Source organism: Apostichopus japonicus, chromosome 9, assembly GCF_037975245.1.
Source record: "Apostichopus japonicus isolate 1M-3 chromosome 9, ASM3797524v1, whole genome shotgun sequence".
Classification (NCBI taxonomy): domain Eukaryota; kingdom Metazoa; phylum Echinodermata; class Holothuroidea; order Aspidochirotida; family Stichopodidae; genus Apostichopus; species Apostichopus japonicus.
The window spans coordinates 5,033,953-5,057,532 of NC_092569.1; the positions used below are offsets into that span (position 1 = coordinate 5,033,953).

At 37.6% G+C, this 23,580-nt stretch overlaps 1 protein-coding gene across 2 annotated transcripts; it reads left to right on the plus strand.

Annotated features, from left to right (window-relative positions):
- The first annotated feature begins 232 nt into the window (after positions 1–232).
- LOC139974573 (hephaestin-like protein) lies at positions 233–20,970 on the plus strand. Of its 2 annotated transcripts, none has more exons than XM_071981821.1 (16): positions 233–414; positions 905–1,081; positions 5,725–5,969; positions 7,881–8,093; positions 9,375–9,512; positions 9,882–10,048; positions 11,146–11,269; positions 11,711–11,882; positions 12,826–13,106; positions 13,895–14,106; positions 14,920–15,061; positions 15,526–15,738; positions 16,745–16,952; positions 17,671–18,284; positions 19,081–19,263; positions 20,552–20,970. In XM_071981821.1, the coding sequence occupies exons 2-16, from the start codon at positions 924–926 to the stop codon at positions 20,683–20,685; spliced, it is 3,204 nt and encodes a 1,067-aa protein (XP_071837922.1). In that variant the 5' UTR covers positions 233–414; positions 905–923; the 3' UTR covers positions 20,686–20,970. The 2 variants fall into 2 exon arrangements, with proteins under 2 accessions (XP_071837922.1, XP_071837921.1); XM_071981820.1 differs by having other exon boundaries at positions 234–414; positions 922–1,081.
- The last annotated feature ends 2,610 nt before the right edge of the window (positions 20,971–23,580 follow it).

Sequence of the window (23,580 nt, forward strand, 5' to 3'; positions counted from 1 at the left end):
TTTAAAACTTCTAGCAATTTTAGCGTCTTATAATTTGGGGCCTAAACTGACTACCTTTAAAATGCATTGATGGTAGAAGGGTTGTAAGTTTTATTTCTTTGTTATCAAAATATCTGTAACTTTGGGAAAGCAGTCTTGTGTATTATCTTTCCGCCACCTGCATAACCCAGATCGTTTCCTATTGCGGCGTATGAATATGCCAGAGTAATACGGCCACATGTGAAAAGGTTAACATTGTCTGCTAGTTGACAAAGGTGACATTGTAATAAATGCTGACTTGATATATAACATCACATTCACTCGATGCATGTCATTGGGCGATAGACCTTCGGCAGTTATTTCACAGACGAAGAAACAGCGACGGTGACGGCTAATCGAAGCAGTTTGCAGACGTCTTGTTTTCTTCAGTAACAGGTAAGAACAAAATTGTCCGTTGGTAATGAAATCTTCCAATAAGTTGCATTACAAGATTACTGGCATATGTTAAATCATTACTTTATTATTCACTGGGATTTGATGATATGATCATTTGGAATTAGAGACATTAAGACTTGAACTTATAGTACCCATGATATTGTTTTTAACGTCATGTTAATTACTACAAGCATATGTTAAATCATTAATTTATTATTCACTGGGATTTAATTATATGATCATTTGGAATTAGAGAAATTAAGTACCCATGATACTGTTTTCAACATGTTCTACTGGTTGCTATATGGTTTTACAAAAGTACGGTATTTTTCTGAAGATTCTATTCAAAATGTGGAAACTCAAAATTATTCCCAGATATTGGGATATAATACTTAATAGATAACCAAATGTCTAACTGAGGGACAATACTTTGAATGTGTCGGTGCCATATAAAACTTGTGTCTCGAGCATGAGTAACAATGAGTTTCAGTTTTCTATCATCTTCAGGGATGTCAAAGATGTTAATTCAATTGCTGGTGCCATTACTGTGTGTTGGTCTCAGCCACCAGGCCAATCTACACTTCTACATTGCAGCAGTCGAAGTAGACTGGGACTATGCACCCTCTGGAATAAACGGAATCACCGGGGACGCCTTTGACCCAGACAGGTTTGTCCATGATTTTAGATTAATCAAAGTATGATATCATTTTGTCCGAACCCAATGGCTATAGTTCAGTATTAATATATTATTATTTATAATATTATTTTATGTAGGTAGATATCCAATATATATATTTATATATATATATATACATATATATATATATATATATATATATATATATATATATATATATATATATATATATATATATAATTGAAATCGTAACGAGTTGGAAAATCAAGAACAGTGAAAAAACTTCCAGCCTCCACCGGGATTCGAACCCAGGCCTCCCGCTTTATATGCGGACACCCTAACGATTAGGATATGGACGCTGATTGTATGTCCAGAGGTTCGGAACCGATAAGGAAGGTCGTAATTCCACTGTAGGCGCTTGTCACCTGTGTCGATCTATATATATATATATATATATATATAATATATATATATATATATATATATATATATATATATATATATATTATTAGAGAAAACCAGAGAAATAAGATATGACTCATAATTGACAAGTAAGGAGTAAGTTTCCTGTATAGTCATGGTTAATTTGGTTTTAATTCCATCATTGCAACTTACACTTGTCTAGCGTCATACTTTCATTGTGTCACATTTTGTACTTCTCATTCGACTGCCAAGTATTGCTGACGAAGGTCCCAGGGGGACCGAAAATTCCAAAATATTTTCTAAAACTTACTCCTTATTTGTCAATTATGAGTCATATCATTCTTATTTCTCTGGTTTTCTCTAATAATATTTTCTTTTGGAGTAAACGTGGATTTTCGTTATATTATATATATATATATATATATATATATATATATATATATATATATATATATATATATATATATATATATATATATATATATATATATATATATATATATATATATATATATATATATATATATATATATATATATATATATATATATATATATATATATATATATATATATATATATATATATATATATATATATATATATATATATATATATATATATATATATATATATATATATATATATATATATATATATATATATATAGCTTTTGTTAAGACTGTTTTAAAGGAGCAATAGCTTCCAGAATTGAAGAAATCTCACTACTGCCGAATTTAATAAACAACAAGACTGTTTCCTAAACTTTTTGTCAAAGTTTGACGCGGGAACTTTGTATCTTACACTTTTTAGTACAAGTATGTTCTTTTTCCTATCATGTTAAATTTAATTCACATATGAAGTTTAACGTTGAAATAAATAAATTTTAGCTTCACACATCGAGGCACTGAAAAAGAACGGTCTACTCAAAGGCATGCAACAGTGCTCTTCTTGCATGGGAAGCACATTTCCCACCTTCTCCCACCCCTCAGGCCTCAGCTCTCCCCATCTCATACACAACCCCCCCCCCTTTCACCACTCATATGGTAGCTTGTTTTTAAAGAGAAGTGTCCGAACCAAATTGTGATTACTAAATAGAATCACAGTGGAAGGAAACTTTTCCCGCCACAATCTATGAAATAAAGATACTTCTTGAGCCCTATTAGTACAGTGATGCCACTATTGCAAACTCAAGAACATTTAAGCTATTTTAGACCAAACATTAAGAAATAGATGTAAAAAATCGTTATATTTTCTGCTTAATTTCACTCGATCACTTTGACATGGGAAGTGAAGCCATGCAATGAGTTTAATAGTCTATAGATCTCGCAGAAGATGTAGCAATCATGTTACATGAATGTTTAACACACCCATTAGGAAACGTGGTGCAGCTGAAATAAAGTAGTGACAAAATGTTCAGTGTATAACGTGTTACTTAACTAAATATCCAACAAACAACTCACATTCCCCTGGAAGGAAATGGTTTGCCATTTTTAATCTAGATACCATTGTGATATGATAATTGTGCGGGTGGTATCTTACACCCAAATTACTTTTACAGACCAGGGATTTGTGGGGATCAAACAGTCAATTGTTTATGGCTTCATATCCAGAACATCATGCAATGAAAAAGAACCTTCCCAGGTACTGCACAACAACCTCCAATAATTATTTTGACCAATCAAACTGCTGAAATGCTGAACAGGTGGTTTAGTCATCCGGAAGCACTTCTGCACGTACTTACAAGTTACTGCCAATTTCTTCCAGTTAGGGATCATAACGATTGCATCTTCTAGCCAGCGGTGAAACGTTTGGGAATCCCCCGATGCTCTTACAGCCAATCAACATTGACCTTTGTTTGTTGTTTTTTTTTGCAATCACAATGCTGGCAGTGCTCCCAAGTTCTAAAACAAAGTTTAGTAATCTAGGAAGTACTTCCAGTTACTTCCGCTTTTCCTTGAATGATTACCACTCAGAGGTCACTTCATCTTGTTGAAACGTTAGGGAAATCCCCAACGCTGTCCTATATATCTCGGACACGTAATCTATTTATTTTTTAAAGTAGCACATCCCTGTAAACATGTGCGCTTCATGTGTTTTGACGTAAGCACATGAACAAAATAAATGTCTAAGAGGGTTTGATTTTTTTTTGGATGAATAAGGCTGTTTCCATTCATTTTTCAAAGTTAACAAAATAAACAATACGAGAAAAATTCAAATTTCTTTTGCTTTTCTTAACAACCCGAGGTATATCATCGGCAACATTGATATTACGCCAGGGTTTCTTTCCTGTTCATAGTTGAATTGCATTCCATCCTCTTTACAAAGTTGTGTAAACATGCGATTTTTTTTTGGGATGAATAAGGCCGTTTCCATTCATTTTTTTCAAAGTTAACAAAATAAACAATACGAGAAAAATTCAATTACTTTTGCTTAAATGTTTCCATCAGAGGTCACAAAGACCGCACTTCATCCCGGGAAACGTTTGGGAATTCCCCAACGCTGTCCTATATATTTCGGACACGTAACCGTACTTATTTTTTAAAGTAGCATAACCCTGTAAACATGTGCGCTTCGTCTTATGTTTGACACTTGAACAAAATTAATGTCTAGAAGGTTTGTTTTCTTAACAACCCGAGGTATATCATCGGCAACATTGATATTGCGCCAGGGTTTTTTTCCTGTTCATAGTTGAATTGCATTCCATTCTCTTTACAAAGTTGTTGGACAGTGTATACATGTGATTTTTTTGCATGAATAAGGCTGTTTCCATTCATATTTCAAAGTTAAAAAAAATAAACAATACGAACAAAATTAAAATACTTTTGCTTGAATGTTTCCAAGGAAATCTATGAAATTTGTGTACAAAATGGACTGACTCGTTCATATAGTTCCCTGAGAAATTTTCATTATGGTGACATAAATTGCGAGGTGCCGCGGTCAATGCCTCTCAAATAGTTCTTTGGAAATATAACATTTGCGTTCCAGAACTCTTTTCAACAGTCGGCTGTGCCTTTTAACAAGTTTTCCTTAAGGTCGGCTATAACATGCAGAACCCTATAAAGGGAATGGGTCACCGCATCAAACGGGGGTAAGGAGGGGGGGTATGGAGGGGGCGGGTCATATTGTTGTGTATTGATACTCCGAAAGTAATACTATAGGCCTGTATAAATATCAAGGTGTGTTTTAGCAAAATGAAGTTAGCTACGTTAACAACAAAGTAAAGACCAGTAAAAGTGTTCTTTGGTCCTGTATATATTGGACGAGCACACCAAATTAATATCCGGAGAAAAAGTGATTCACTGGTTCAGTAAAGTTAATCGCAAATTGGGGGGCTTAGTTTCTATGACAACATCTTAAACACCACAGAGGCATACGGAAGCTTGGAATTAGGCTGAAGTTATTTACTCTATACCCACATCTATCATAATATATCCTCATCTCTCCGGCCCCGAAACTTCCCCTGCAGAAAATGGCCACGCATCCTCCTATGCACTATACAAAAAAAGAAGGAAAAAAAAAAGAAGAGAAATCTGCAGTTGGCAGGCATGTAAAATATCCAGCCAGTTGGGACAACTTCCTAATGCTAATACCTTTCTAAACTGTACTCCAATATCAGGCTTCAAAGCACTCGTACTGACAATACAAACAGTTCCTAACCTCGATCTGATAGAAACATGCATGTCATTCATGCTGACGTACTGACAATACGAGTGCTCGTAAAGCGGGACATGACACTACTAGTATAGAAAAAAACTTGTCCCAACTGGGTGAAAATATCATTGTCACTTTTTGTCAATTAGGTTAGCAAGTAGTTATGTCACAAACGCATACAAATCACTTGAAGAACATGGTTATTTTCCGTTCACGGCAATTACCCCTCACGCCATGCTCGTAGCGAGGAATTTGCCAAAGGAGGGGCGAACCTGTTGGCAAATTATCAGAGCCGTAGATTCGGCATTGGGAACTATCTAAGCGTAGCGTCACCATAAGTTGGCGCGAAGCGTGCAAGAACATTTTGGTCGAAAATGCCTCCCAGATCGCTGGAAATGGCACTTCCCAGGCCTTGCAAGTTGCATCTAAGCATTTTCTATTTTAAATTACTAGCGATATCATAAAAACGTACAAAAAAAATATGCTCAAGAGGGGGGGGGGGGCGGTCGCCCCTTCGCCCCCCCCCCCGTTGGCTACGCGCCTGATTCTAGTGAATGACCTACAATAGTCACATTTCTACTCAATTTTCATTAACAGCACTGCAGCAAAGTACGTTCTTGGTGGACCAGACAGAATCGGCTCAGTCTACAAGAAAGCTTTGTACAGAGAGTTTACCAATGACACATTTACCGTACAGAAGCCACATCCTGAATGGCTGGGCACTTTGGGCCCCATTCTGAGAGCTGAAGTAAAGGACATCTTGCACATTCATTTCAAAAATCTGGCTTCGAGACCATACACCATGCATCCACATGGAGTATTCTACGACAAGAATAGTGAAGGTTTGTCTAAACCAAGTTATGTAATTTGACTGACATTAAAAACCCACAACATCAACATGTCCAATAGCCTTTAGGTGGACCTTATAGGAAATGGGTACTATATATAGCACTTCAAGAGTTTTAGGTAAAGATGTCTTTTTTCATGTGAATCTTTATGAAATTAAACCACGACATAAGACAATCATTATCTGTTGTTTTTAATTAGCCTTACTTTTTTTAAGGGTAATAAAGGTAGGTGAAGGTGGGGCACGGTGGATCACGGGGCACAGTAAATCACCTTGGATAACTCTAGAAAATCAAGAAATTATTAATGTATAGCGCCACCATTTCAAAACAAGCCTTTGAGCCTACAAGTCACAGAAACGTTAGTAGGGAGGAGCAGCTTCTCGGAAGTTGGTGAGGATTTCTTGATTTTCATCTCCAAATCTCAAATTTTGAATGTCATCATCCAAGTCTCCTAAAAAATAGGATGAATTCATATGAAGTTTACTTCATCATCATTGAATAAAGTATTTTAGCAACAGATATATGACTATGTGTTTAGTCATGTTTGAGCCTAGTGTTATAGTTAGGTAACAATCATTGTGCAAAACCATATTGGGGCAGAGTGGATCGGGGCACAGTGAATCACATTGGTCAGTGATCCACTGTGCCCCAGGGACTTTATCACATCTGTTTCTCATAGTATGTGAATGTTTGGACAATGTATTTGTGCTAAATGATGTTGTTATATAACAACACTGGTAAATTATCGATAGTGACGGTTTAGTAGTTTTGCTAGGCCTATGCAACGATGTCATTTGCGTCATCACCTGTAGGCTATTGCTACAATGAAAAAATAAAAAAACGTGCGTGTGGTTACATGAAACACATGCATGTGTGTTATGCCTATAGCCTAGGCCTACTGTGGCCAAATTATTTCGTGGCACAAAATTTTTAATTGTGCTGCCCACCAAGTCAACTTGTGACGTCACATGCATAGGCCTAAGCTCAATTAATGCTCCTTTATAGCCTACTTTAGACCTACAGGCATAACTGGATATGTTTTCTCACACATTCACAGGTCCAAATATCCAGTAATATGGTGAGGCACCGGAATAAAGAAAGGAAAATTGGCAACATTAGCATTCATGTTTTACTTTTCATTACCTGTGGTAGGGCATTCATTTCATGCCGATTGCATGCGAGGACATATCAGGGACTGACACCCCTGATTTTAGGTGCTTGTGCCCAATAAAAGAAAGTACTTGATGTATTTTATTTGTATTTTATCTTGCAGTTTGCATACATGATTCACTGTGCACCATGGGATGATTCACTCTGCCCCGGGTGTGGGGCACAGTGGATCATTTTTTTGAAACGACTAATTAATGAATAATTAAATGAAGGAAACATGTTACTCCAATCATGGGGGATTTTATTATAGTACTGGACAATGGCTATTGTTATGCACAAAAGAATGTTAATGTATCTACCAGGAAAATGCGGATATATTGAAAATGAAAATTGCTGATCCACTGTGCCCCACCTTCCCCTAATGTTCTTAACATAATATTAACTTATGAACTGTACTGAATCGAAATCAGTAGTTGGTTTAAAGTCATGTACGAACAATGCGGTCACAAAGGTGGATTTCGTATGTATGGAATCACTATATCTTCTGCCCTGAGGATATATATAGTCTCTTCATGTTGGTGCCATGTATATTCATAAATTATTCAAGAAAACATGCTTTGAATGCACGTTTTCAGTTATTGATACAAATACAAATACGTTTATATGGAATGAATTTCTTTGAAGTCGCCCTACCATTGGACATTCCCTCCCACATATCCCAATATGGTGCAGGACAAACAACAGCCAAGTGTATATAGGTTTGACTCCGTTTTCGTTTTCATTTCTATATCCCAGGAGCTTTGTATCAAGATGGCACCTCGGGCGATGACAAACGCGATGACGGTGTTCCACCAGGAGGCACCTATAATTACTTATGGGAGGTCCCTACCAGAGCTGGACCTAGCCGAGGTGACTCTGGCTGTGTGTCCTGGCAATACCATTCCCACATAGAGAGTCCATTAGGCACCAATACCGGATTGGTTGGCCCAATGGTTATCTGCAGACAAGGTATAGGCCTACATCCTTTCGTATATAGTGCATGTCAGAGGCTCATGGGTATTGACGTTGCGGGGACGCCGATAGAATATTCCTATTTTTATAATGTTCAAAACAATTTGTTGAAAGTCCACTGTATTCGCTTGGGGTGAAAACTGTTGAAATACATCTCTCATGTGAATCATCTTAAGTTCTATGCACATTGCGTTCTGGCATCGGTGCAGATGTCCGAATTAAATATGAACCCATACATATATAGAGATCCATTCCATATGCAGCAGTATTGTCTTTCAATCAAGGTGACAATAATCAGTTGTTGAAGAAGCTCGACATAACTATTTTAACAAAACATTTAGAACATATCTAGTTGGAAATTCTGTGTCAAAAACGGTGCCAAACTTTAAAACAAGATGGAAATTCTTTTGTAATTTTCGTATCGCTGTTATTAATGAATTATCAGTGGGTATTAGACTTGTGCTGATGTAAATAAATATAATGCTGAGTGAATAATGCTGTGGAGGGGTGAAACGGTTCTGCCATTTCAGGCGTTATTTTGAAAGCAAAATAAGGATAAATCATTCACAATTTCAACTGTCTTAGCTACAACTAAAGTAAGTCGGGCAGTATAAGCGAAGCACTCACAGGATATTTTGCTTTTGCCCCTATAGCCAAAGTTTACCTTTACAGAGTTTGTTTTGTTATGTTAGACTTTCATGCAGAAAACGAGAACTTTATACCGACGGATAATATATAGTGTGGTATCCAGAACAATATATAGTCAATCAGTATATGCATAGGCGTAGAAGCCCAATTTAATTGGGGAGAGGGGCTGTAACGAATTGCCCGAAAAATATAACCAACATTTTTCGCGCTCCGCGCGCGTTCAACATGTTAATGTGCATATCGGCATGCATCGGTTATTACATCGCATGCCAATAACATATACAATCATTTGCCGTATTATTACCCTTCAATATTGGTTATAATTATTGGGGAAGTCGTTACAATTATAATTATAATAATGATATAAGTCAAACCTTTGAAAAATCTCAGCACATTGCCGGAATTTTTACAAAAGTATTTTGTGGGGGGCTACAGCCCCCCACTCCCCACCCTCCACTGCCTCCTACACCTATGAGTATATGTCACACTTTCGAACAGAGTTTTCGGTGATCATCTAGAGGGCACTATATATAGTACAGCTTAACAACCACCAGGAGCCGGTTTGTTTGGACTATGAGCTACGTGTGTAGTAATTACATTAATATTAGTTCATGGTTATCATTTTAACAGCGGTTTTGAAACCAGATGGCTCAAGAGTGGATGTTGATAAGGAGTTCTTCTTAATGGTTACAACTTTCGATGAGAATCTCAGTTACTACATCCAAGACAATATTAAAACCTACTGCGATGTTTCCTCTGTTGATCAAGGTATGTGTTCTTGCAATGTATAATAACATAAACACAAATATATAAATATACATATATATATATATATATATATATATTATTTATATTATTTATATATTTATATATACATAAACATAAACATATAAATATATAAGTATAAAATGGAAAGAACGGACACTGTTTTACATTTCGGCATTTCATTTCTAGAGAGATTTTCCCTATATACGAGACTAACGAACTCAACTTAGTCACGGCATTGTATCGACAGGGGCGTGGTCACTGACTTATTTATATCAGTTTATTGACAACGGAAATGACTTGAACTATAATGATTCTCTATATAGCTGGTCTTTTCTTTAACAACCGCTCATGGTTTTACTCATTTCACAGAGGATGAAGGTTTCTTAGACAGCAACAAAATGCGGAGCATTAATGGATATGTTTACGGAAATCTGCCAGGACTCGAGGTCTGTGTCGGGGAAAAGATAGTCTGGCATATCTTTGGCATGGGCACAGAAATAGACGTCCATACTATTACCTTCACAGGGAACGAATTGGTAGGGCACTATAGAGTTTCCTTCATTGTATTTGTTTATCATCTGACGATGGCCAAGTGGCAATCTCTCTCAGTTAAAACATGTCACTGCACTCAAACTATAGTCGATGAAAAATCTAAATGGCATAAATCCAACAAATTTGGTAAAGGTAGGGTCTGGAACCTTTTTTGGTATTGTTTCCCCTAGAAGAAAGCTAAGGCTTTTTTTCAACCCTAGAGAAATAGGACCGTAACAACTAAAGTTTGTATACGAGACCCTACAATATGGTGTCTTGTTCACGATATCAGTTAGAATTCTAATTGTCAACAATAATTTATCGTGTTTTGACCTTAACCTAAGATTCCTCTCTGTGGTTTTGTTCTTGCTTTATTTATATTTTTTGGTTTCTACTTAACAAAGTCTGTTTTAATGTTGAACCACAAACTGCAATTTAAGTATCAACCTTTTGCACATTAAATTTCGGAGGATTACTATAATGATGGCCTAAGATCTTTGCGGCTATATTACAAAAACTCATATGGTCTGGCGTTGACCATGCCCTTGCCTCGTGCATGAACCATTGAAATCAGCTGACAGCCATTTATACAGAAATTTATTCTGTAAAATTGTCACTTGTAGATAACTTAGATAATACCATGATTATGTGGTGTTTATTTACAGGGCGATTGTGGTTACGTTCATGCGAAACGTTTCCATGTCTCAACACACTTTATACCATCCCTTATACCACATTTATCACACTGATATATTTATACCAGTGCTGTGGCCGAGTGGATCAAAGCGGTGGCATTTGAAGCAATGAGATTTAGCAATCGAGAGGTTCCGGGTTCGATACCCGACCGGGTCATAGTAAGGTGGGCTTTTTCATGCAAGAGCAATCTATGGGTTTCCCATCTGAAATGACTTTCTAAATTGAAAAGATTCAAAAGTTGAGTTAAAATGTTGAATTGGAAGCCACTCGACATGAAAGTGGTAATCCATAAGCCCTTGCGAGTTTCTTGGTCGCTTAAACGCCGTAAAAATAACTACTGATTATTACTATATTGATTTTTATTATGATTATTATTATTATTATTATAACCTTCAATCTTTACTAGGTTCAAAATAATCACAGGAGAGATGTCTTTGGCATATCCCCGGCAGCTATCTTCAACACGATTATGAGACCAAGGAATACAGGCACTTGGCTCATCACTTCTAATGTTATCAATCACATTGAAGGTAACTGCAAATAAATATCTTGGTGAAAAGCAACCTCTTGTCACAGATATGGGTAGTAAATGGAAGAATAACCTCTGGAGCATTTACCCTAACTTCAGCTGTATACATAAGTTTAGATATTCATATTTGCAGGCCAATATTGTCCTAATTCCATTAGCTTTGCATATCTTATAAAATACCACTGTCCATGGATAGGCTGGGTGAATGCTTATCAAAGGTGCGACTAGGTCTAAAAATTCAAATAAAAGCATATAAAGTGTAAGTAAAAAAAAACATTTGTCCAACTCCTGTGTTAAATAGCTTGTTCCATCGCTGAGATGAAAATGCCTTTAAATTTATTTATGTTTCTCAAATCGCAGCAGAATAATGTTCCTAAAACAGTTAAAACGCATATTAAAATGTCATTGTTTTCTGTCCTGTTTTTCCAACTGATGCAATTAGCTGGACTACAGGCGCTGTACACTGTCAGAAGTGATTGTGGATGGGAAGCGGTAGAGCGCCCTCTAATGGGTCAAATACGAGAGTACTTTATTGGAGCGGTAAATACTTCTTGGAATTACGCACCCACAGGGATGAATACTATATATCGCACTTCGCTGACGGATCCCACACAGTGAGTGATTCTTTCTTAATTTAAGAGTTCTGTCATGACTCCCCAACTGCAGCCCAAAAGTGAATTTCAGTTATAATCCTTCTTGGACAACTCCTGTTCTGTCTTTCCATTAAAGGCATTGAAGACTCGCCCCAAACAGCGTGCCGCCATCTTTAAAAAGTTAACTTTCCGTTGCTTGCAAGTGAAGTTTTTCTCTTGTTGCTACCAAATGCAGACAGCAATGAAACGTGATACCTTGTTATCTTTAGCTGGACCTGAGATGTCCATCGCTGTATCGTGTGTACACTGTGCTGTGGGTATTGACCGCAGCTGTATGTACTGACTGTACACTGGTGTCTAATTACCGACGGTAGCAAGCTGTGTGTGTATTTTCTGGGGTCGATGGTGGTGTCTCACACTTCTGTTACACCTCATTCGAAACTAGGTCAGATCACCGGCATTAGACGTTTTTTTTGCACGAGTCTTCACACCCTTTAATAAATTGCAGAAGCCATGTCCACAAGACGACAGCCTATAAGTCATATCTAAGTATAATTACTGATATTTTAGACTATTATAGTGGAGAGAAGTCTTAGACACTACATAGTCAGATAACAAAAAGGTCCTTAAAAATATTTTCACCCGATGTTCCCGGATAAGTCATATCTTTGATGAAAGTGTTTCATAGTGGAAAAAAAATAAATGAGGCTTTATATAAGCCTGAACCATATCGTATGTTGCGCAAGTCATTTAAAACAAGTTCCAACTTGAGACTTCGCGGGAATTTCTTGTGCCAAGTTGGAACTGATTTCATCTGCGAAAACGGTCTATTATACTTTACTACATGCAAAAAAAGCACCTTTTGTAATATTTTAGGGGGTGCTTGATTGTAATGCTAACATGTCCCGATTTGTTAATTGATAATTGAAAATTTTAAATCATTAATTACTTTGTTTCACTATAGACATGAGAATACGTATTTTGAGAGTAGTCCTGAGAGAATCGGCGGCACCTACCTCAAGTACCGCTATCTGGCTTATTCTGATGACACATTCAGTCGCAGGATGCGGCCACAGCCTGATGAGATATATCTTGGGATTCTGGGTCCCCTCATCAGAGCAGAGGTCGGCGATACGATAAGAGTTCACTTCAAGAATATGGCTTCCCATCCACTTAATATCCATGCCAGTGGTGTCGCTTACAACAAGAGTAACGAAGGGATTAAGTACAATGATGGGACATCAGGTACGTATCACGCGTTAAACTGATCAGAAACTTTTTTGAAGCTTCATGGGACTCCGTCAGTGTAATATAATGTCAAATGTTTCGTTGTTATAGGTCTTTCAATATAAATGTTATAAAACTGTAGAAAGTGCGGCAGGACTATAACAGGAGAGTTTAAAAAATACATTCTAGTGTGTAGCTATAGGTGATCAGTCTTTTCTTTCACATAAGGAGCACATTCGATTAAAGAAACGCTCAATATTTTGGTAATTTTTCTAGACAAAACAATTGTTGAAAACTCCCGAGCCAAACAGTAACAAGAAGTGCAATCTCTCGACGGCACTTATCAGTTTCTCTGTTTTGAAAAGGGGTTTAACTTGACATGTTTTAATGTTTAAAGGCATTGAAGACTCGCCCCAAACCGCATGCGGCCATCTGAAAAAGTTAACTTTCCGTTGCTTGCAAGTGACGTTTTGTTCTTGTCGCTACAAAGTGCAGACAGTAATGAAACATGATACCTTGTTATCTTTAGCTGGACCTGAGATGTCCATCGCTGTATCGTTTATACACTGTGCTGTGGGTATTGACTGCAGCTGTATGTACTGACTGTACACTAGTGTCTAATTACCGACGGTAGCAAGCTGTGTGTGTATTTTCTGGGATCGATGGTGGTGTCTAACACTTCTGTTACACCTCATTCGAAACTAGGTCAGATTACCGGCATTAGACATTTCTTTGTGCGCGAGTCTTCACACCCTTTAATGTTTGACTGGCAATGCATGAAAACTTGTTGACTTTGTCTTTGTCAGGTAGGGACAAAGAAGATGATGAGGTGGCCCCTGGTGGGACCTACATCTATGAATGGACTGTTCCCGAACACGTTGGCCCTACGGACGACGACCTGCAGTGCTTGACACGCATCTACCGATCTACCGTCGACTCCATCAGGGACTATAACTCTGGATTAATTGGTCCTCTAGTTATATGCAGACAAGGTACCCTGGACCAAAATGGCAAACAGGTAAAATGGATATCTTATTCGAAGCTCACGATCAGATTTTTTTCCCGACAAATTATATAATAAGACAATTTTTTGTTTTTTTAATTTTTTAATTTTCATTTAATTATTTTAATTTTTTAATTGTTTAAGACCCATATGGTTACAGTTGCATCTGTTCCACATTGCTTTATCAATTAATAAGTTGTAACATTTTCTTAGGACGGAGGATGTTTGCACTGAATTTGATAAAGTAGAACTTGTTATTTTGAGGCTCTGCTCTAAGCAGGAGCAGGTCCGATGTCTAACTTTCATGGATGACACCTTGTAATGTCAGTTTGTAAAAAGTCGGGTATATGTCAGCTATGTGTGTCTCGGAGTCCATTTCCAGCATGCACGGCTAGCAATGCACAAGGTAGTACTTTAAACCTTTGAGATTACAAGTAGATTCCAAACACGACATATTCACGGTTCTATCTTGTTTTCGGACTTTTTTGGATTTGGGTTCACAGACAGTTCCTCCCCCTCCCCCTCTTCAAACATATAATTTAATTAATTAAATTTTAATTGAAATAAAATGCAAAAGAAAAACATGTATAGGGATACTTTTCCTCAGTACTAGAAATGGAACATGGAAGCAAGTTCCACCTTCCGATTACCTTTACAATCCCAACCCCCCCACCCCACCCCCACCCCACCCACCGCCATTTCATTTCTTTCTCCATTCACAGCTGGAATGAAGAATCTACGTAACATTCGTAGGTCGGTTGATGATGTCATTCTTGATTTACTTTCTTTGATTTGTTTTAACCCTTGTTTATATCTTTTCCCTTGTAGATGAATGTTGACAGAGAGTATTTCCTTCTGTTTGCACATTTCGATGAAAATGAGAGCTGGCTTACTGATGACAACATTCGAATGTTTGCTCCAGAAGCTGACCCTGAAGATGCGGGATTCATAGAATCAAACCAGATGTTCGGTACGTAGCAGAAAAATCCATGCATCGACTTTAAGTCGCTCACCGAAAAGTCTATAGGACTCAATGTTTGAATATGTATATATATGTATGAATTAAGTTTTACATTGAATGGAAAAGATCCATCAATTCTAATGGGGGGCAAGGGTGCATCGCAGCACGCTAAGTTATAGACATTTTCATCCTGTAGATTATTGCTTCCTTCGAGAAAGTCATGTTAGTTTCATTGACAGTTGTGCTTTCACATATGCACACTTCCAAATCACGAAGGGAGATAACCACTTTCTACCTTCATCTTCACCCCCTTCCCACTCCCGTGCCCTTCCCCCTTCGCCTATATATATATATATATATATATATATATATATATATATATATATATATATATATATATATATATATATATATATATATATATATATATATATATATAGATATTTGTAATGTATAGATTACTTTCTCTGTAGCAATCAACGGATGGAGTTATGCCAACATTCCGAGTATAAACGCATGTCTCGGCGACACAATTAGCTGGCACCTTGCCGGCTTTGGACAAGCGACAGACCATCATTCCGCTTACTTTACCAAAGGTAGTTTCAATGAAGAAGGGAGGACCCAGGATCAATTATCTTTGCTTCCAGGGATGTCCGGTACTGTCCATATGCTGGCAGACAATATAGGTTAGAACTTCCCTAATACTTTGATGATCCTTTTTTCAAGCCGTTTCTGAGTCGAAATTCCTACGTAACTTCTAGAGTTGTTATATTTTAACTTTTTCGTTTGACTGTTCTTTAAAGATCATACGTGTTGACTTCTATGTGATCATGTTGCACACCTGATCAAAACACTTTCCTCTCCAAGTTATTGCCATATAAAAAAAAATTAAAAAACTTTGGCAATCAAATTCTCTCTGCGTAGAAGAATGTTACGTAGGTAGTTGTAAAATACTCACTGACGATGAAGATTTGTGGCCATTGCATTTTCCTAATTTCTAGCATATTATAAGCCAATGCGGTTTCGTGACATTATCAAGTAACCTACTTTTGTTTACGATAGTGTATACGTGCATGTGTATGGATGGAATAAAGATAATTGTACATAGAACTTAATCAATATTAGATTAATAAACTTCAGTTCCTCACAACTGAAGCAGTAGAATAAGAAGTTGGAGATTTTGCTTAAAATTTTCATTGTATCATCATCATCATCGTGATCGTGATCATGATCATCGTCATCGTCATTATTTTTATTATTATTATTATGATTATGATTATGATTATGATGATGACGATGGTGATGGTGATTGTGATGGTGATGGTGATGGTGATGGTGATGGTGATGGTGATGATGATGATGATGATGATGATGATGATGATGATGATGATGATGATGATGATGATGATGATGATGATGATGATGATGATGATGATGATGATGATGATGATGGTGATGGTGGTGGTGGTGGTGGTGGTGGTGGTGGTGATGATGATGATGATGATGATGATGATGATGATGATGATGATGATGATGACGATGGCGATGGCGATGGCGATGGCGATGTCGATGTCAATGATGGTGATGGTTGTTGTTGTTTATGTTGTTGTTGTTATTATTATTATGTTGTTTTTTAAAGCTTCAGATTTCGGTGAGCCTTCCTCTTAAGTTAACATCTGTTTACTCTCACAGGTGAGTGGTCATTTGCCTGTTTAACCGTTGATCACCATGACAATGGACTAATAGGATGTTACAATGTGAGTGAATGTGGAAGGCAAGACCCTGTTCCAGAGAGAGAACCAGTCAGAACTCATTACATTGCAGCGGTGGAAGTAGAGTGGGACTATGCGCCTGTTCACTTCGACCCGGTCAGGAACCAATCCTTAGATGACCCAGACAGGTTAGTAGCATCTTCCTTGTCACATATGGTTGTGACAATCCAAAAGTCCAGATTTTGTCGTCTGTGTTTTATTACTCAAACTATTATAGAATCATTCTGAAAAGTTAGGCCCACTTACTTTTACACATTCTCTTTATACACAGGCTCTTTAGTGTTTATGCAGTTTGCGAATAGTTTTTGTTTAAGTTTGATTCTCTGTTACTGTATCCCTTCGAGTGATCCTCCTTATCCAATTTGTACTTTGTATTTTTGTGTTTCAGTTCTCCATTTTCTCTTGTCATTTACTCATCCCGTTGTTTTCCTCCACACTTTCCTGTCTTTGTCCTGCTGCAGTTTATTCCCTACCCTCTTCCCTTAATCTTCTATTTGTCCCCTCTTCAGTTTCATCTCCTTCCTCTCCTCTTCCCCTGGTTGGTTTCTTTCTTTCTTCTCTCTGCACCCTTTGTAATCCTCTAACATCAATCTCTTTTGTGTACACCCTGCTCTGTACTCCATGTGCTTGTATGTCGTCCCTTATATTTTCTGTTACTGGTCATTCAGCCTCTGAAGAAGATCCTGCTAGGATCATAACGACAGACCAAGTTACTTTTACACACATTATTACTCTGTGGGAGGATTATGAATTGTTACTTTCAATGGGCAAACTGGGTTGTGGAAACTGATGAGCTGCCTAGGTACTTGTACGTCTGTTTCTCTTTGTTTTGCATATGCATTCTAGCGAAGGTCACGTGTTTGTCTCGAGAGGAGACACTTTCATTGGTAGTCGCTACAAGAAGATCTTGTACCGGGAATTCACCAACGAAACCTTCCAGGAGGAGAAAGATCGGCCCGTGGATTGGGGTTTCCTAGGACCTCCTATTTACATCGAAGTAGATGAAACAATAAAGATCGTCTTCAAGAACATGGGTTCCAGGCCACACTCGATTCATGCACACGGAATCGACTACACTGCGACCATTGAAAACCCCACCAAGGGTGACAGTTCTCATGCCGGAGTCCGTCCAGGGGGTACTGGTGTCTACCTATGGACAGTTCCACGGTCTAAAGCGCCAACGAGTACTGGCAGTAGATGCGTCCCCTTCACTTACCATTCATCAGTCGATTATCAACATGACTTGTATTCGGGATTAGTAGGGCCTCTGTTAGTCTGCAAGAAGGGTGCTCTCCGGAACGGTGCGAGGAACGATGTGGACCGAGAGTTGTTCCTCTTCTTCATAGTTTCAGATGAAAACAGGAGCTGGTATCTTCAGGAGAACATCGACACCTACTGCTTAGATCCATCGTCTGTAGATGTTACTGATGGCGACTTCGTAGAGAGTAACCTGATGCATGGTAAGAAATAAACAATTTGGGAATTGATTATTATTATTTATTATGAACTGCGATGATAAGGTTAAGTTTAAGCATTGTCATGTCCACAGTTGGTTTGTAGCAATTGAGTATCATGGGTGGAGAAGGGGAGGCAGGCGCGTAGCCAGGGGGGGTACGAAGGCGGCGACCGCCCCCCCCCTTGAGCATATTTTTTTTGTACGTTTTTATGATATCGCTAATAATTTCAAATAGAAAATGCTTAGATGCAACTTGCAATGCCTGGGAAGTGCCATATCCAGCAATCTGGGAGGCATTTTCGGCCAAAATTTTCTTCGCGCCAACTCATAGTGGCGCTACGCTTAGACAGTTTCCAATGGCGAATCTAAGGCTCTGATAATTTGCCTACAGGTTCGCCCCTCCCTTGGCAAATTCCTTGCTACGCGCCTGATGGGAGGGGGTTTAATGGGTGGTTGGGATGTTTTTCATTTTTCGTAGTCTTCGTAGTTGTTCATTTCTTCCATGTTTTTGTGTATTGTATACGGGAGTGCACATCTTCAAGCCCCTGCCTGGTTTCTGCATGTGCACTTCCTTTCACATCATGTATATATAATTTCTGTAATTACAATATACGTATCCGTTGAATCTGTTGTGGTTATAGGTGAAGTGATAGACCAACTAAACGAAACGGAAACAGTGTTACCGGTATACTCTGATTACGTTGGCCGTTGAATATGGTCAATTTCACCTGTACTGTGTCGAAGTTTAAATATAGATCGCTCAGGCTTTGGCTTACAAATGTTGTTTACTTCTCACCCAGGTATTAATGGTTACATCTATTCAAACCTGAAAGGTTTAACAATGAAGAAAGGTGAGAAGGTGGAATGGTACCTACTTGGTATGGGTAATGAAGTGGATTTACACTCCGTTCATTTTCACGGTCAAACCATTGTCTACCGAAAAGAACAACCACACAGAGCAGATGTGTTTGAACTCTTTCCAGGTATGGTAATGTCCTCTTTTTTGAATATATTAATACTTTGTATTAATATGTTGGTAGATAGTGGGTACATGGTAATATATGTTCAAGTCGATATTATGCATATTTATTAGGGGGCGGGGTTAAGTTTATTTTCACTAAATTAGCTTGTAAACACAGTAACTGAACAACGACAAGTTGGATTGAAGTCATACTAGGTACATACATATATGGCCTATAGTGCAGTAGATGAACCCTATTGGTTTTGCTGCTCATCTCGAGAATATTATATATGAGGTCACAGGGTCAAATGTAAACATTTTCAGAATTGAATCATACTTTGTGTGAAGGTGTTGGTAGATAGCCGGTCCATGATAATGTATGTTCAATGTGATATTATGCACATTTATTAGGTGGCAGGGCTTGAGTTGATTTTTGCTAAAAAATAGCTTGTAAACATGGTAAGTTAACATATTTAGTAGGTAGGTCCACAGTCAGTGAAAGAACCTTGCTGATCAATTTAATCAACAATGACAAAAGCTTGGGATTTATAATCTCAATTGGCAAGGAATCACAATAAGCCCACTGGCTTTCTGATTCCTTCTTCTTTTCTTTCTTGCCTTCTCGGGAATGTTTATCATATGCAACCATATAAAATCACATTTTTCTTCTTACGGCGATAATGGAATGTAATTTTGAATATATTAGTCATGATACATTTATATATTTATTTCTGTATGCATTGCATTCGTCAACATGAACGTTCTTACAAGCCATAATAATGTTTGTATAAGCTACGGATATTTCTTCCTTTCCTTTTCTCGTTTTGTGGAGTTTCATTGCCTCGAGTCATGGAAATGATTTGATATGTAAAAAACCTACCACATTATCACAATGAGGCATCATCGCCATAGTAGCCTCTACACGAGTTACCATAGATGTCTTATATAGCAACAAGCAATACTTTCTACGAATTTGTAAAGCAAATATGTAAACAATTTGGTGTATTTTCTTGGAAATCTTTATATATATATATATATATATATATATATAAATATATATATATATATATATTATAGTATATATATATATAATATATATATATATATATATATATATATATATATAAAATTGAAAATGTAATGACGTAATAATTGAAAATATATATTATGCCACGAGTTACCATAGATGTCTTATATAGCAACAAGAATACTTTCTACGAATTTGTAAGCGAATATGTAAATAATTGAGTTTTTTAAGTTCTTGGAAATCTATATATAGATATATATATGTTCATTTCTTTACTACACAGGGCTTTACAGTGCACTGAGAATGGTACCAGACAATCCAGGCGAGTGGTTATTGCATTGTCATGTTAATGACCACATCCTGGGTGGAATGGAAACAACCTTTACTGTGTTAAGTTCCTCTAGCACAGGTTTGTAACTAAGAAACCCACTTCAGATACCAAATTTCACATTTGGAGTCATGTTGGCTGCAATCTTTATACCTAGACTAAATCAGTAGTGTACATATAGCTGTAGTTTTATTCTCACATACACGTCTAGGCTGATCGTTGTCCAGAATTTCAAATAAGTGTGATGTGTTACTAGATGACATATTGTGTTGGAAACTTTGTTTTAAGGAATGCGTTTAAGAATCTTTAACGAAAAAAAAGAGCAAGTATTTTTACAACTCATTGAGAAATAAATAAACTGAAAGAAAACTAAACCAAGTAAACTTTCCTGCCTTTTTTGTGTTGTTGTAAAGATTATGGTTAAACTACGAGTGCAGTATAGCAACGTCTGTACAATAATTACCACACTGCAATATAATCACTGCTGTCAGGGACCAGCGTATCTTCATAACACATCACTAATCAAATTCAAACTATTTCATGCCGCACTCGAATTGGTCTATGACTGTACCGCAATGCTTCATGGACTCGACGTCACTAGTTCATCTAATACATCTATTACACCCTACTATACTCTATCCAGTTTATTACTGCTCCTTCTAGCCAGCTATCTGCCTCATCAGTAACATCTCACTGCTTCGTTCATTTCACTTGACTGATCCATGTATAGTAGCCTGTAATGGTCGATCTCTTTTACACATAAGTGTTACATCATTTTCATTCCCCATCGAGTTCCCCTGTATGATCCATCCATTAAATGCACCTCACTAATGTATCGAATACCCCTCATTTCACTTTACTGATCCATTTATAGTAGCCTGTAATGGTCGATCACTTTAACACATCAGTGTTATACATCATTTTCATTCCCCATCGAGTCCCCCTGATATATGATCCATCCATTAATTGTACCTCACTAATGTATCGAAAACACCTCCCTTATACCACTTGTTATGCCTTCATTTCACTCCGATGTGCACATAGAGTAGACTACCATATATCATGCATCTATGCCTGATTGATTACGTGATGTCCGACTTGTGTTACTATGAGTTATCTATGTGTTACTGTGAGTTATCTATGTGTTACTATGAGTTATCTATGTGTTACTATGAATTACCTGATGATAAACAATGAGAATCTGTATTCACCATTTCCCTGTTAGCACCAACTGACATGATGCAGACATAGTTGGTAACTCCGAGTATAGTATCAAATCTACTTTGAAATTAAAAAATTTAGATGATAACAAGACAGCAAAACTGCAGTGTGGTTTCGATGATGCTACATGAAATAATCGTATATGAATGTGACACACTAGAATGTAGCGTATAGCCAGGATGAACAACATATTACTTTAAAGTAGTTCAGTAAAAAGCATTGAGATATGACAAACAATATTCACATTGGCAGCTGATAACCGAAATGGACACTTTTCTTGTATTCAGTATACAGATTGATCTCTACCAAGACAACATGCTTCTTCTCAAGCCTATAGACAAATATTAGGCGGAGTGTATAGCCGGAGGGTAAGGCGGAGTGTATAGCCGAGTGGTTAACGCCGGCGTCTCCCAGTCATGAGATCCCCGGTTCGATTCCCCGCCGACAGCAATGTGTGTCGTCTGGCAAGGGTGTTGTTCAATAACAACTTCCTGACATGGACGTTAAATGGATGTGTGCCGAGAGATTGGCTTCGGTCAGCTTGCGAGTCTACAAGCCTCCATGGCTTCTTTCGCGAGTTCCTGCTTGCGGGAAGATCACATATACATACATACATATTATTTGGGGACCGTGACTCACAACACTATGATGCTGTTCAGGTCTCCATAGTACAGATTTACAACATCAATACTTTCTGTGAACAAAGGTTAGGCACTTAGGCAGAAACATGGTGCTACGTAATTGGACATTGGAAAATTTTGTTTCTGTGCAGTAAGAAATTTAAGCTTATTCTACCAAAAGTAAGTGTTGAACAAAGCAAAACATGTCGCAGAATCATAAATAAGCAGCTGGGCCTATTGTAGTGTCTCGAACGATTAAAAATAAAACATCTGCAAAAATACCTACGAAGATAGCTAATGCTTCTGTTACATTACAGCTCCTCGATTACTAGGCATGTACTATACAGTAGCTAGGAGTGCGCGACTCCCAAGCATATGCAATATACCTCATTGCTACTTTGAACCGCTACTCAGTCGATTAGCGCGACTTCGTACATTTTCTCAATTATTAACCTTGTCTTTTAGCTGCAGATTGGTGCGCGAAAATATCGCTATTACTTCATTACACTGCCTATTTGAGGACTGCGGATGTGTTTTGTTCACTGTTTTACTCTTGTTGCTTTTATGGTGGCACTGTTGATTTCTTCAAGTTTGGATTTGTTGATTATTATATTATTTCTGATTTCGATGGGTCTAGGAGCCAGTGAGTGGGTTTGTTATTGAAATTAGGCTTGTGATCTTTAAGTGTGATGAATGCGTCCTTTCAGCGATTGACCGCTCGATACGGTCTTCGAGTTTCAGTTTGCAGCGATTTCTTGCACACGCTTCTTTATTGACTGCTGTGACGTCGTAATCGCTCGCCTTTTTTCGTAGTCATTAGTTATGTTCTTCTAACAACCCGTTTGTATCATCATATAGTGGAAATACATAATTTAAAGGCATTGAAGACTCGCCCCAAACTCCGCGTGCGGCCATCTGAAAAAGTTAACTTTCTGTCGCTTGCAAGTGACGTGTTGTTCGTGTCGCTACAAAATGCAGACAGTAATGGAACGTGATACCTTGGTATCTTTAGCTGGACCTGGGATGTCCATCGCTGTATTGTTTGTACACTGTGCTATGGGTATTGACCGCAGCTGTATGTACTGACTGTACACTAGTGTCTAATTACCGACGGTAGCAAGCTGTGTGTGTATTTCGTGGGAT

What these genes read in the sequence shown, in the direction of transcription:
- LOC139974573 (XM_071981821.1), top strand. Translation starts at nt 924, where the DNA reads ATGTCAAAGATGTTAATTCAATTGCTGGTGCCATTACTGTGTGTTGGT. An exon ending in TATGCTGGCAGACAATATAG is followed by an intron (nt 15,739 to 16,744) that starts GTTAGAACTTCC and finishes TTACTCTCACAG; the next exon opens with GTGAGTGGTCATTTGCCTGT. An exon ending in AGAGAGTAACCTGATGCATG is followed by an intron (nt 18,285 to 19,080) that starts GTAAGAAATAAA and finishes CTTCTCACCCAG; the next exon opens with GTATTAATGGTTACATCTAT.